At 36.7% G+C, this 13,890-nt stretch overlaps 1 protein-coding gene across 4 annotated transcripts in view; it reads right to left on the reverse strand.

Annotated features, from left to right (window-relative positions):
- Positions 1–316: 316 nt before the first annotated feature.
- The window catches only part of FBXL4 (F-box and leucine rich repeat protein 4), a 77,985-nt gene continuing 64,411 nt past the window's right edge, over positions 317–13,890 (reverse strand). For 2 of the 4 annotated variants that reach the window (XM_062186525.1, XM_062186526.1), the window contains exons 7-9: positions 12,074–12,145; positions 5,487–5,850; positions 318–854 (exon numbers count right to left, since the gene is read on the reverse strand). In XM_062186525.1, the coding sequence (XP_062042509.1) occupies positions 691–854; positions 5,487–5,850; positions 12,074–12,145 (600 nt within the window). In that variant the 3' untranslated portion in view covers positions 318–690. Of the gene's footprint in view, positions 855–5,486; positions 5,851–12,073; positions 12,146–13,890 lie in introns of all 4 variants that reach the window. The other 2 variants (XM_062186528.1, XM_062186529.1) reach the window with 2 other exon arrangements.

The following is a 13,890-nucleotide window of genomic DNA, read 5'->3' on the forward strand; positions in this document are numbered from 1 at the left end:
TTTAGAAGTGTTAAACCTTTTCTTTGGCAACACTGTAAGGCATCCACTTAACAGAATGCAAATTCATTCAACTTCTATTTGTTCTTGATTAGACACATATTTTTATGTTGGAATTATCTAGAAATAAAATAGATAACCAAAAGAGAAGTGGACAAACTACAAATTTTCCAGTTTAATAGTTAATATATCATCTTAAAGAGATCCTCATAGATAGAAAACAAGTCCTTTTCTCCAACTAGCTCTGACAATTTTGTGTATACCAAATAAAAAACTTGCCAGGTCATAAGGCTTAATAAGGCATCTTCACATGAAGGTGTGGAAAATTAACTTTATTTTTGCATAATATCATGACACTTTTCTGTTCAAAGTATTCCTTTAAAAATAAGTTAAATTTTTCCATATTATTCATTAATCATACAATCATTGACTAAAGCATACAGTCACTGATTAACATAAGGTAAAAATAATATCAGCCATTTACATTTTCTTGACGAAAAGTGCTTGTAACATTAGTGAAAACATTTAAACATTGTTTACATTTTTACTTGATTTAATGTGCAACTTGATATTTTTCTTTAGAATCTACAAATGTCTTAATTCTTACCATTATAAAAATTAAACAAAAAATAAAGCCCCCCCAAATAAAGCCCTACAAAAGCACATTAATTTTCTTACATAACCTAGATTCAATCACTGAGTAAAGCTCTTTTTTATGAACACTTTCGGAAAGCTAGCATTCAGTTCCAGCACAGCTCTGTTGTCAATCTGCGAACAGAAGGACACATCAAGTAGCGAGAGTTCTCTACAAGATTCCAGGAGTTTTCTTAAGGATGCTGGACTCACCATTCTTGTTCCTGTTTGAACAAACAACACAAAACATGTTAAATATGTAATTTATAAAGTCTTCTAATAATGAGTCTCTTTATTATTTACTGTTTGAAATAAAATTATGATAAATGACCACTGCAAAGTATTTTATTATGCATAATATTTTATTTTTTAATTAAAAAGTTAAGATAAAAATTATGCACATGTATGGGGTACTATGTAATATTTATTATATGTATACATTATACAATATACAATTATGGTGAAATTGTTTACCCTTTCAAGCATTTAACATTTCTTTGAAATGAAAGCACACAAAATCCTATCTTCCAGGTTTTATTTTAATAGATAGGCCTATACTTTATTATTTATAGTAACCCTAGCATTATGCAATAGGACCCCAGAAAGATGTATTTTTTTAAAAGAAAAGACTTCATAGTGAATCAATCTGGTTAAAAGCAAAACACTGAATTTTTCCAGCCAATCTGGCATCCAGGTCCCAAATGCTATCAATACTGTATTCACCACCTTCCATTCCTACCTCCTGGCCCCTTCAAATCAGCTACTCCATTCTTATTTTTGTCACCCCAGTCAAAAGCGTTTTCCATATCTCATTTTTCTTAATACAAAGGTCAAGTCAGGCAACAGCAATCATAATAATTAAACCTCTAGTTCCACACAACACTATAACTAAGCAACTAACTACTCTGCTAACAGTGCTGAGCATCTGCTTTAGCTACTGGAGGTACAAAGATGAATATGACATGCATTTTCATTAAAAGACATGTTGATCCAAGTTGAAGCAAAGAAACAGCACAATTTGGTTGGCTTTATAGTCAGTGGTGAGAATAAAATGGTTCTTCTGGAAGATGATGCATGATAAATTCTATTTAGCACATGTTAAATTTAAGTGATTATGGGATAGTTAACTGTTCACTAAATTATATAAAGCACCTACCTGCACATGGCAGGCAATTTAATAAGTATCAAGTACCAGCTGACTATGATATTGTTTGTGTAACACAATGTTTGCTTTAATACACAATACTTTAATGCAGCATTTCTGGGGAGAAACAATCACAATCACATGACATACCACACATCTAACGGGAGGGGCTTTACAATTTCTGAAATGTTAACCTAGCCTTATTCTCTGAGACCTCCTTTCTACTCTTCTTGCTGTCATGGGCCCCATAAATTCTAAGTGTACTGCCACCTGGCCTGGGACTGGCTCTAAGACAAATCAATGTAGATTCTCCTGGGACTTTTAAATTGGAAAAGTTTCAATGTCTATAGTTCCCTTAAACTAAGATATGTAAAGCTGGCTTGGGGCTGTTACACTGGCCATGTGTATACAGAAAAGCAAAAATAGCTTGTAAGATGAGGAGAGAACAATGCAAAACCAAAGGGAGAAGCAGAAAGAAAAGTCTTGGTGTGTATGCAGTGGGAAAGCGTGAGAGTGAGGAAAGGTACCTAAGCATGCAAGATAGGAAAAGGAAGGAAAAGGTGAGAATGGTTTCCAGTCCCTTCTGAGGGCTGACTGTAGTTCCTATACATGGAATCTGACACACATATATCTTTGTAATAATTTTTTTTCTTATGCTTAAATTATCTCAGGTGGGTTTCTGTGAAGTAAGATCAGAGAACTTCAACCCAGGAACACTAACCTATGTGGGATTTTCTGCCTACTGTTGTAATCATTTCTCGATTTGCTAGTCTTGCCCATTAGAATCAGAACTAGAAGTTCCTTAAAGCCAAGAGAATGCCTAGGAAGGAAGTCAGATTTAAAACTTCACTAGGCTAGGGTCCTCTGTACTCTGGTTCCAAAGTACTTTGCACTTCTTCTGTCTTGTTACCTATTTATAACATGGTTATGAGTTCAATCAGCTTGCTCTGTCAGGGCAGGGGCCGTATCCATGTTGTGCATTGTCATATCTCCATTGCTTAAAACAATGCTTGACATAGTACATGCTCAATAAATTTGTAATGAATCAAAGAATGATGGGATGGTGGTTAATTTTCCAATATAATCTCCCTGGACCCTCACAGTAAATACATTACTGCAGCAAATCTGATTTTGATCTCTTCTTTCTCCAATCCAACTCTTACTAGATTCTATATAAATATTCCTAAAACACAGTGCTGAAAATATCATTCCTTCCTCTAATTAAATCCTTGAAGAAGCTCTTCCTTGTTTAATTTTGTGCAGATTCTTTATCCCAGTGTTCAAAACTCTCCATGAGAGCCTCTATTACACTGCCATTCAAATTATACTATTATCTGAAGGTATTCTGTATTTCTGGCTTCTGTAGAGATGCTTCTCAATGTGCTGTGGGGCGATATCCCAATAAACCCATTTTAAATTTAAAGTACTGCACGCTGAAAATGTATTTAACTCGCCTAACCTATTGAACACCATAGCTTCGTGAGACAGTACATAGTAGCCTATCAGCTGTTTCCCCTCATGATTGCTGGCAGGGTTGCAGCTGTGGCTAATGGTGCTGTCCAGCACTGAAAGCGAGCCTCATACCACGTGTCACTAGCTAGGAAAAGATAAAAATTCAAAGTGCAGTTTTTATCGAATGTGTGTAGCTTCTTATTTATTACTGTAAAGTAATAAATAAAGAAAAAGAAGGAAATAACAACTCAAACCGTCACACACAAGGGATTGTCTGCAACCGTTTTTCACGTGATGCCCTCCGCCTAGCATGCCTTCCCGTTCCCTTGTTTCCTAGTCACTTTTCAAGAATATCTTTAATGACACTTTCCCCTAATTCTCCCAATAATACACGCTCTCTCTTTTCTGAGTCCCATCAAATGGACTAATCTCTGGCTTGCATAATATTTATTTATATATTTGTCTTACTTCTTGCTAGGTTATGAACTCTGTGAAGGTAGCAACTGTGTGTCTCACTCAGCTTTGTACTAAGGATCAGTATTTTCAGTCTGATGAAGTTAATCCTCTTAACAACCATATGTTCTAGTCACAAAATAACTTTTATCAACTTGATCTAACTAACAATCCTTTTTTTTAAAAAAAGGCTTCTAATATTTACAAATCAAAGAAAACTAAAAAGCAACAACAAGAAAATATAGCACCGTGGCTAGGATCTATAAAATTTAGCAGGATCTATACTAATTTAGCAGGATCTATAATAATTAGCACTATACTCTGAAGTGAAGTTTCTATTCATTTTTTTTATAAATTTTAGAGATTTATTTATTTGAAAGGCATAGTGACAGAGAGAGAGAAATATTGACTTTCCACCCACTGGGTAATTCCCCAAATGGTCCAGGTCAAAGCCAAAAGCCTGGAACTCTATCCAAGTCTCACACATGCCTTCCCAGGTGCATTAGCAGGAAGCTGGGTCTGAAACAGAGCAGCGAGGACTCAAAACAATACTCTGATAAGAGATCCAGGTGTTCCAAATGGTGGCTTAACCCACTGTGTCACAACATCTGCCTTCATATTCATTTTAAAAGCCAGTGGCCATGTTTCCTTGTTCTCATTGTGAAGTCATGACTTTCTCTTACATTTCTTACACTATTTCTTTTATAAAAGGTCTACAACAATTCAAGAGGGAAGGTGGGTAGGAAGGAAAGGATGTAAATAAGGCAAGTAGATGTAATGTTGCAAAAAAAAAAGTATTTAGAGTCTGGCCACCAAAAAACATGGTTTGACCTGTTGCCCCTCTACTTATTAACTGCTGAGCACTGGTACCCTCAAGTATGAAAAGACAATGATATGCAATTCCCTGAGCTGTGAAGATCCAGTAAAATACACTGATGAAGTATTCTGTCCAAAGTGTGCATGTAAAGGCAAGAGTTTTGGCATACATTTTTAGGTCAGAATTTCTTTGTAAAAGTAGTTTGAATAAGTTAATATCCAACTATATAAGCAACATCTACAAATGTATTGTAAACCTGGACTGTGGGAGAATTTAACTGAAACCACAAATTCAGGTGTTGAAAAGCTTCAGGTTTTCTGTTTTGCTGAAAGTTAAACAAACAAGGAAAAATAAATACAAATAGATTACCAGAAAATTCAATTCAAGTGCTATTGAGAGTTCCAAGCAATTCAATTTTGTGGGAAATTATAACTAAATGGCACAACTAGTACCTCTGGCTAATAGAAGAGGCATGTAACAAAATCTCACAGGTTTCCTTGCTGATGAATACAGTAAGGACACACAACAGATCTAACCTGGGGTCAAACTGCTCCAAAAAACTAGAATTATCAGAGATGGAGACTTCATAGTATTCCTCAATCAGGAGCTTAACATTAAGAATCTTCCCCCCAAAAAAATCTAACATGAATTCATTATACAAATGGACTCATTTTTTCTTTTCTAGCCTTAAAAAAATAGAGATCAGGACTCATTTAGATCCTAATTCTTCTAACTAGATCAAGAATTTGTGGTTATTGAGAGGTTTTGACAGGTTCAGTTACAAAATTACATTACTATCCTTCTATTTTACTTTACACCATTTGATACCAGTTAGTCGTACACTTCCCATCAAGCAAACTAGTCATATCAGGACAAAATTTTCATTGTACCAATAAGTTGTGCAAAAAGACCAAGATTGACCTTTATGTCAAGGAATGCGGCTTTAATGGGGCTTTAAAATGAATGTATATAGGAGCATTGTATCCTTACCTAATATGTCCAGTTGCCGTAATCTGGTACAATTACCTGCCAGTTCTTCAATGTCTGTGTCACACACAGACCTGTTGGCTGTAAGAAAGAGTTTTTGCAAATTTGGGAGCTGACGTGCCAGTCTGGCGAAGCAGCCGGTGCTGCTCTGCAGAGTGGGGCACCAGCCCAGGTCGAGTTCCTCCAGAAGTAGACACCCAGAAGCCAGTTCTGCTATTCCATTCTCGGTGATATTTTTACATCTCCAGAGATCCAGGGTCCGGAGCTTCTTACACTTAGCTCCAATCATACTAGCTACCACATCATAGTCTTCAATCTGGAAATCAAACAATTCCAGTCTTGTACATGCAGCGCTCAGAAATGCAGACTGTTTAGAACAAGTTAAAACATTCTTAACCACCTCCTCCACATGAACACACCCACTTGTTAATACAGATCTGCCCACTCATCTCACAGATCTCTATGCTTCCTAGAACAGCACGGGTAGCAATCACTTACTCAACAATCCATTTAACAGAACCCCAGTTAGATGTTAATGAATTGAGTCCCAAGGCAGTCTAAAGTTCTGTCTCCCACGAAGAATTTGAAGATTATGTGTTATTCTTTTTTGACCTTGCAGCTACTTGTTGACAAGGCTCAGTCTCTTGTATTTTTCTAAGATTTTATTTTATTTATTTAGTTGAAATAATTTAGTTGAAAGCGAGAGAGAGAGAGAGAAAGAGAGAGAGAGAGAATCATTCTTCCATTTTCTGTTCATTCCCTAAATGCATGCAACAGCCAGGAATGGGCCAGTCCAACGCCAGGAACTCCATCTGCGTCTTCCACATAAGGGCAGGGACCCAAATACTTGGACCATCATTCACTGCCTTCCCAGGTGCATTAGTAGGAGCAGAACAGCCAGGGCTTGAATTTGCACTGATATGGAATGCTTGCATTGAGAGTAGTGACTTATCCTGCAGCACCACAATTCTGGCCCCAGTCTCTTCTATTTTATATATGATTAATATACTGTGGTAGGTACAAATAATCTGTCTGATACAGATATGCACTTGCTAAGTTCTAAATCATGTGGAAATGACGACAGTACTAATAAGGATACTAGTTTGGGGTGAACATGAGGCATTTGGGGGTTGACATACAACATGAAAATAATTTAGATTACGAGATGTTAATCACTGTCAAGTTATTGGAGGTGTTCAAATCTTATCTCATGATTACAGGATAAATCCTTACAAATTCAGGGTTAAACATTTCAGTTCTTGGGCTTTAAAAGCTTTAACAATGTGTCTTTATATAAGTTCATTCAATAGGTTCATTTGATTTATAGCATGGATCAAAATTATCATGAGAAACCAAAAGGAAATAAAATAGTAAATGACTACAATGGTCATTTGCTTTTGTTCATTTGTCTATTCTTATTTTCTTTTTTTAAGATTGATTTATTTATTTTAAAGTTAGAGTTACACAAAGAGAGGAGAAGCAGAGAGAGAGAGAGAGAGAGAGAGAGAGGTCTTCCATCCGATGGTTCACTCCCCCGCAACGGCTAGAACTGTGCCGATCCGAAGCCAGGAGCTAGTAGCTTCCTCCAGGCCTCCCACACGGGTGCAGAGGCCCAAGGACTTAGGCCATCTTCTTACTGCTTTCCCAGGCCATAGCAGAGAGCTAGATTGGAAGTGGAGCAGCAGGGACTCGAACTGGTGCCCATATGGATGCTTTAGGCCAGGTCGTTAACCAGCTGCGCCACAGCTGTCTATTCTTATTTTCAACAAATATTTATATCCCTACTATGGGCCACCACCACTCTAGATGTTAATATAGCAATAAACAAACATTTTGTTTAATAAACAAAGTAAACATTTGTTTAATAAACAAAGATTTTGTTTACATTTTGGGGAAACACACACAAATAAATGAGCAAAAGAAATTCAGATAGTGATAAAAGGTGTAAAACAACAAAAAAAGGTGAGAGTAGTCGAGTCTAAGGAGTTGAGTGGGAAGACAGTGGTTGTTTGGCTTCTGACAAAATAGCTTGTTGCATTCAAGAGTCAGAAATGAGATGGGGGTGGCCTATGAGAGGTGAGGGAGTGGACAGACTCATGGAGCAGAGTTAGGCAGAGACCAGGGCATTTTATTTTAAGGACTACGGAAGTCAGTGGTAGGTTCTAAGCAAAGGAATGGCACAATATATTTTATGGAAGTCCAGTGAAGAGGCCAGTAATGCTATTGTGGAGAGACAAATAGGACTTGAATTTTAAGGTGGTAAATGGTGCTGGAAGAAACTGGGCAGAAGCGGGGCTATGCTTTTGAGTGAGGATGACAGATTAGATGTAATGGTGATGACTTCTAAGGCTCTGGTCTGCAGCATCTGTGTCTGGTGGAATCATGCAAAAGTCTATCAGAAACAGGCTGGGAACACAATTCTTTCCCTAAGTGTACATGAACATATAAACTATAATTAGTGTAGCCTATTAGCATTGTTTGAGACCAGAAATTGAAAAACTTTCCGAAATCCATGATTCTGATTGTGCTGGACTTGTACCACGGCAATCTCCATGGCGTACAGACTAAATTCTCTACCAGCATACTATTCCGTGTGAAATTCTTTCAAGAGTTTTCATGTGTGTGTGAAAATTTCACAACATTCTTAAAAATACAAATCACAAAGAAATTCAACTGGAAAAATAAGAATCAAATACTTCTTATTAGACTGGAAGTGACCTATCCTTTCCTTAATAATTATAACTCACTCTGAATTACAGAAATCATATAGAACAGTTGTTGCAAAAAGACCAGACACATCAATATTCTCATTCATTATCTAATTTTTAAAAATTTGACATATGCCACAGAACGATCATTAAGAAGTTAGGTGACTTGGCCAGTATCATACAATTAGATGGAAGTCTGAGAAAACGTGAGCTAGGTCTTAAAATTGTTAATTTGGCCAACTTTAAATTACTTCAACCACATGTGGGACTTTAACGTTCCTTCATCACATTTTATAAAATGAAAAAGAAACAGATAAAATTACTTTTAACAATATATTCTTTATCTATAACACTAGCATTTGAACATGAATATAACAAATTGAGATGGTTAACATTTGTTGGTACTACGCTTTCAAAATCTGGTATATTTTACATTTATATCACTTCTCAGTTTGGACTGGCTACATTTCAAGTGCTCACTATCTACATGTGGGTATCATCACCAGATGGAATAGCACAAGCTAGAAACTAAGTATCAAGTAAGGCTATCTGGCAAATTATGCACATTCTTTACTTCTCTTTCTCACCATCCACCAGTGGGTCATTTCATTGTTTCTTACCTCTTCCTGAGATGAATTTAGTAGAAAACAAATATAAAACTAAACACATTATTGATGTTAACTTCTATTCTGAATTTTCCTTGAGCATGACTCCCCAGAATGAAAACTGTACTTCGAAGCTTTCTGTGCTACAAAGTATGTCACATAGTTAAGTTCTAGATAACAGGAAGTTAGCTTTGAAAGGTATGCGACATCTAGAAAGTATCCTTCGGGAGAGGTGTAGGCTTCTTTCTTTCCAGGCTGTGTGTCACGGGGATGTGATAACTGGAGCGCCACTGTGGGTCATGAGGTCAGACGTGGCCATGGGGACTGCAGAGCAGTGAGCTAGAAGTCTGGCCTCTCAGAAATCTGAGGAGTAGCTTTACCATCCCAGCCTGTACCACTCATTTCCAAGACTTTATCTACATGAAAGAGAAATACACCATCTTGTTTAAGCAGAGTCAGCTGGAGGTTTTCTCACTGGCAGTTGAACCTAACTCTAACTCTTATATTTGCTCAAAGATTTCATAGAAGGGAGGGCTGGAGCTAATGGATAAAACAAACTTAAAATTGTTTTGGGATTTTTAAAAATCAGTTTTTTCACTGCTTTCCACTAAAGCAGTCCTGGATGACACAACTTTAAAACAGAGATGATCATTTATTAATTTTTTTTTAAAAAATCCTCTTTCCAGAGGAATAATAAAAATGTCCAAAGAGTCCTACCAAAAATGTTTATGGTACTGATTTGAATATTACTGGTGAGATACTACTCTTCATAAATTCTCACCACTGAAAATGTATGAAACTGGCAACTGTGGCACAAAGATTATTTTCAGAAAAAAAAAGAGCTATACAACTAATTTGATGTTAAATTAAATAGAAAAAAAAATGGCATAAGACGACGACTCAGAGAAGACATATAATGGACCATGATCACTGTGCAAAGTTAACATAGTGCTCTACTTATATTGACAAAGTGCTGCAAACAATACAAAACTGAAAACCGCTACCATTTTGATAGTCAAAGATAAATGATCAAGTATACCATCCTGACATCTGGTCAACTGGTAGAAAAGAAAGCAAGACAATCAAACATGAACTGTTTGTGTCACTTTCCTGGAGAACCCAGGACCTGCTGTAAAATAAGAACAGCATTTCTTTTTTTTTTTTAAGCTTTTATTTAGTAAATATAAATTTCCAAACAATTACGGACTATCCCAATCACGATGCTAGTAGTAGTATCTGCAATATTAGCATTATTTCTGAACTTCTCTGTCAAGTACTGAAAACTTTATTTCTGAGCAAACAATATCTTACTGACAACTACATACTTTAAAAATAGCCTGTTTATCTAAAGCAGCATGTCCTTTATTGTTTTACATACATAATAAGTGTGGCATGGACAAACAGGTTCATGGCCAGGTAAGACTGGAAAGAACAGTGTTTTAAAGAAGGATAAAAAGTTTCTTTGTTGTAGGACATATCATAGCAAAACTCTGGATGAGGGGCCGGTGCCACGGCACAGTAGGTTAATCCTCTGCCTGCAGCACCGGCATGCCATATGGGTGCCGGTTCTAGTCTCGGCTGCCCCTCTTCCAATCCCGCTCTCTGCTATGGCCTGGGAAAGCAGTAGAAGATGGCCCAAGTGCTTGGGCCCCTGCACTCACATGGGAGACCAAGAAGAAGCACCTGGCTCCTGGCTTCGGATTGGCATAGCTCTGGCCGTTGCGGCCATCTGGGGAATGAACCAATGAAAGGAAGACCTTTCTCTCTGTCTCTCCCTCTCACTGTCTGTATCTCTACCTTTCAAATAAATAAATAAAATATTAAAAAAAAAAAACCCTCTGGGTGAGGGGGAGGGAATGGAACTGCAACATCACTTCTTAACTAGGAATCCCCAATCTACTTGTTACACTCCTATATAAATACCTTTAAAAACTGTTTATAAGTTGTTATATCCTTCAGGACCAATTTTCCATGGATCAATTTAGAAAATGCTGACTTAAAATGTATATAACTAGGGACAGACATTGTTCCAGTTTAAGAGGAGGTAAATAATGTGCCAAACTCAAACAGCAGCCTTACCAATCTAATGAGGACAGGCCAGCAATAAAGCATAGATCTAAGCGGAAGTAACTGGCTAATTTGTTGTTAAAGAAACTGCCATCAAATGTTACTGGGCTCACCCAGAAAAGCCACTTGGGGGGGGGGGGGGCCCACAGAAGCTGATCAAATGGCTCATTAAGGTGTGAATTTGACCAGAAGTAAGGAGAACGTAATGAGTACCCAAGACTTTTTCTAGAAAATGGGATGGCCTGAGCCCAGATATCAGGATAGATCTAAGAGCATTCTTGGGGTTTAATAAGACCTAATTTCTAAGATTAAAGACTATGGGGACATGGAGATAGAAATATGTCATTCTAAGATGCCTCCTCTGCATCTCCCACATGGATGCAGGGGCAAGGATTTGGGCCATCAGCTCATGCTTTCCCAGACTCATTAGCAGGGAGCTGGATCAGAAGTGGAGCAGCCAGGACATGGGATGCAGGTATTGCAGGTGGTGGCCTAACCTGCTGTACCACATTTACCCCAGAAGAGTCATTTCTAATGAGCATGTATAAATGCAAACACACCTCTCCCATATCAATTGCCCCTTCAGCGTTAGTTTTATTTATAAGCTATATAGAATGATGTAGCTTACATAAAAAAGATTCAACGATTCCCTTGAGCTCTTTCTGTGGAACATGAAAATTGTAATTTTAAATCTGGAAGGACTTTAGAGATTGTCTAGTCCTACGTCTTTGGATTTCAGAAATCAGTAAAATTTCAGAGAAATATGAATTCCAACACAGAGTGTCCAATTTTTATTTTGTCCAGTAAGGAAAGTAAAATAAAATACACCCATTAACCTCAGCAACATTTCCGGAAAACAATCTCAGAATTTAAAGACTAAAGTTAGCTACATGGAAAATTTGTTTACCTTATTTTGCAAAGAAACCCAGAGAGGTACATAGCTCATCTGGAGATAACATCTGGCTTGGGGCAGAACTGAACTGTTTCTACCATACTAACATTCTTCCCTCCCTTGCTCTCATAGGTAAATATTGGTGTTTCAATGACATACTCCAATCTAAGAAAACTATTTGAAAGTGGGGCATAAAATAGTTCATCATAAATCTGAGAAACTGTGGGTGAGTGTGAGGTAGATGACTCAGAATAAAAGTCACCCATGGAAAGAAAGAGAGAGCAAGCAATTGAGTAAAAAGAATGTTCAAATACTTACCATTATACAACTGCCCAAACTGAGGTGCTGAAGCTCTGAACAGAAGTTCAAAATGCTGAGCAGTGCAGTTTGCTGCCATCAGGGACCACATCAGAGGCAAATATGGAAAGTGAATGAAAGTGAAACAAAGAGAAGAGGTCAAGTAGACATTAAAGGCTGTCACTGCTTTTCCTGAAATACAGCTCGAAATCCCAGTTACAGATACCACAAATGCCATTTAATGAGTCCCCAGGTGCTCCACCATTGATTGGCTTGGAGTCAAGGTAATCATTACTAGTCTTCATGTAAGTCATCACTTGTATATGGTTTTGTATGGCCTAAAGACACATATATTCCTTCTGAACTTTCAGTTCATTTCCCAGAGGTAAGCAATTTGGAAGTTCAGTTAAGAATGAACAACAAGACAAGTTAAACAGCCCCTCCTTAAAAAAAAAAAAAAAAAAAAAAAAAAACACCACAGGAGGCTGGTGACACTAGCAGCAGCTGTGACATTCACTGATCAGCTGCAGCCTGATGGAACTGCCAATAGAGCCACCCAAATCAGACTGCGCTGGTGACTTTAATGTCAAAGGATTCTCTTTGCTGACAACAATACCAACAACCACTGAGCACCTGTCAGCAGCAACATGCTGACTGAAACGTATATAAAGTGCACTTTCTGGTCATGTTCTTGCCATTTAAGCCCATTTATCCAACGCAATGGAAATGGCCTCACCACCAAAGAAATCCAGAAGTATGCTAGACTGCTACATAACAACAGCATCTAAAATATCTTTAAAAGTTGTCATTTCACTTTTTCATGTCTGCTGTGAAAAACTATAAATAATGAAACAGTACAAAATATTCATACTTTTACCTTTTCTTTTTTTTCAAGGAAAAAACTACTCAATTCCTGTGGCTAAGTTTCTTTGTAAATATTTGAAATAAACCATATCTAACAAAATTAAGATGTATTACAATTTCTGTTGAATCTGATCCAAGTATTAAGCAACCTAAAATTATCATTTGAGGGCAGGTAAAGAATGTGTCAGTGATAATACAAACCATTTGCTCAAATCCCAGATAATATAAAATATTTACAGAAAATCACTTAAAGCAAAAATCAAAATAATATTTTTAAGAGACTTTAGAGCAATATTAGAATTAACTCTCTTTCACTTTTGGGCATTTCTTTAAATTCAAGCCTAAAAAAGTTCACATCGATCTTACACTTAAGTTTCAAAATAGCATTTATGAGACATGTAAATGTAGCTCTCAGAATGTTAACTTTAGAAAGCATGTGTGAAGATAAATTAATTTAAGGTTCTCCACAATACTTAGTCATGTTAATAACAGAGAGGAATATGACATATTTTTTTATTAAGGTATCAGATCTTTATAACAAGATTGTTTTATAAGATTTTTCCATTAACAAGATCCAGAGCATATCAGAATTTTTGAGAGGTTCTCACATATTCTTATTATTAAATCTTTTTTTGTCCTTTTAAATTAAAAAAATTTTATTAATATAAAGAGGACAGATTTCATGTATTGCATAGGTACAGTTTTAAGAAGATAACCACAGTTCCCTTCTTCCCTGATCCTCCTCCTTCCTTTCCTTATTTTCATTAATTTTTGCAAAGACATAATTTTAATATATCCTATAATTAGAGGCTTAACTGACCACTAACCATAAAATTCAACAAGTTAAAAGCAGGAAGACCACAGTTCTACAGGAGTATAAACAAGGGCTAAAAACAACAATCATATCACAAGATGTCTATTTTATTCCTATACATTTTTTGTTCTTAAATTAAAAAATACATACATATGTAATT

This window comes from Lepus europaeus, chromosome 3, assembly GCF_033115175.1.
Source record: "Lepus europaeus isolate LE1 chromosome 3, mLepTim1.pri, whole genome shotgun sequence".
Classification (NCBI taxonomy): Eukaryota; Metazoa; Chordata; class Mammalia; order Lagomorpha; family Leporidae; genus Lepus; species Lepus europaeus.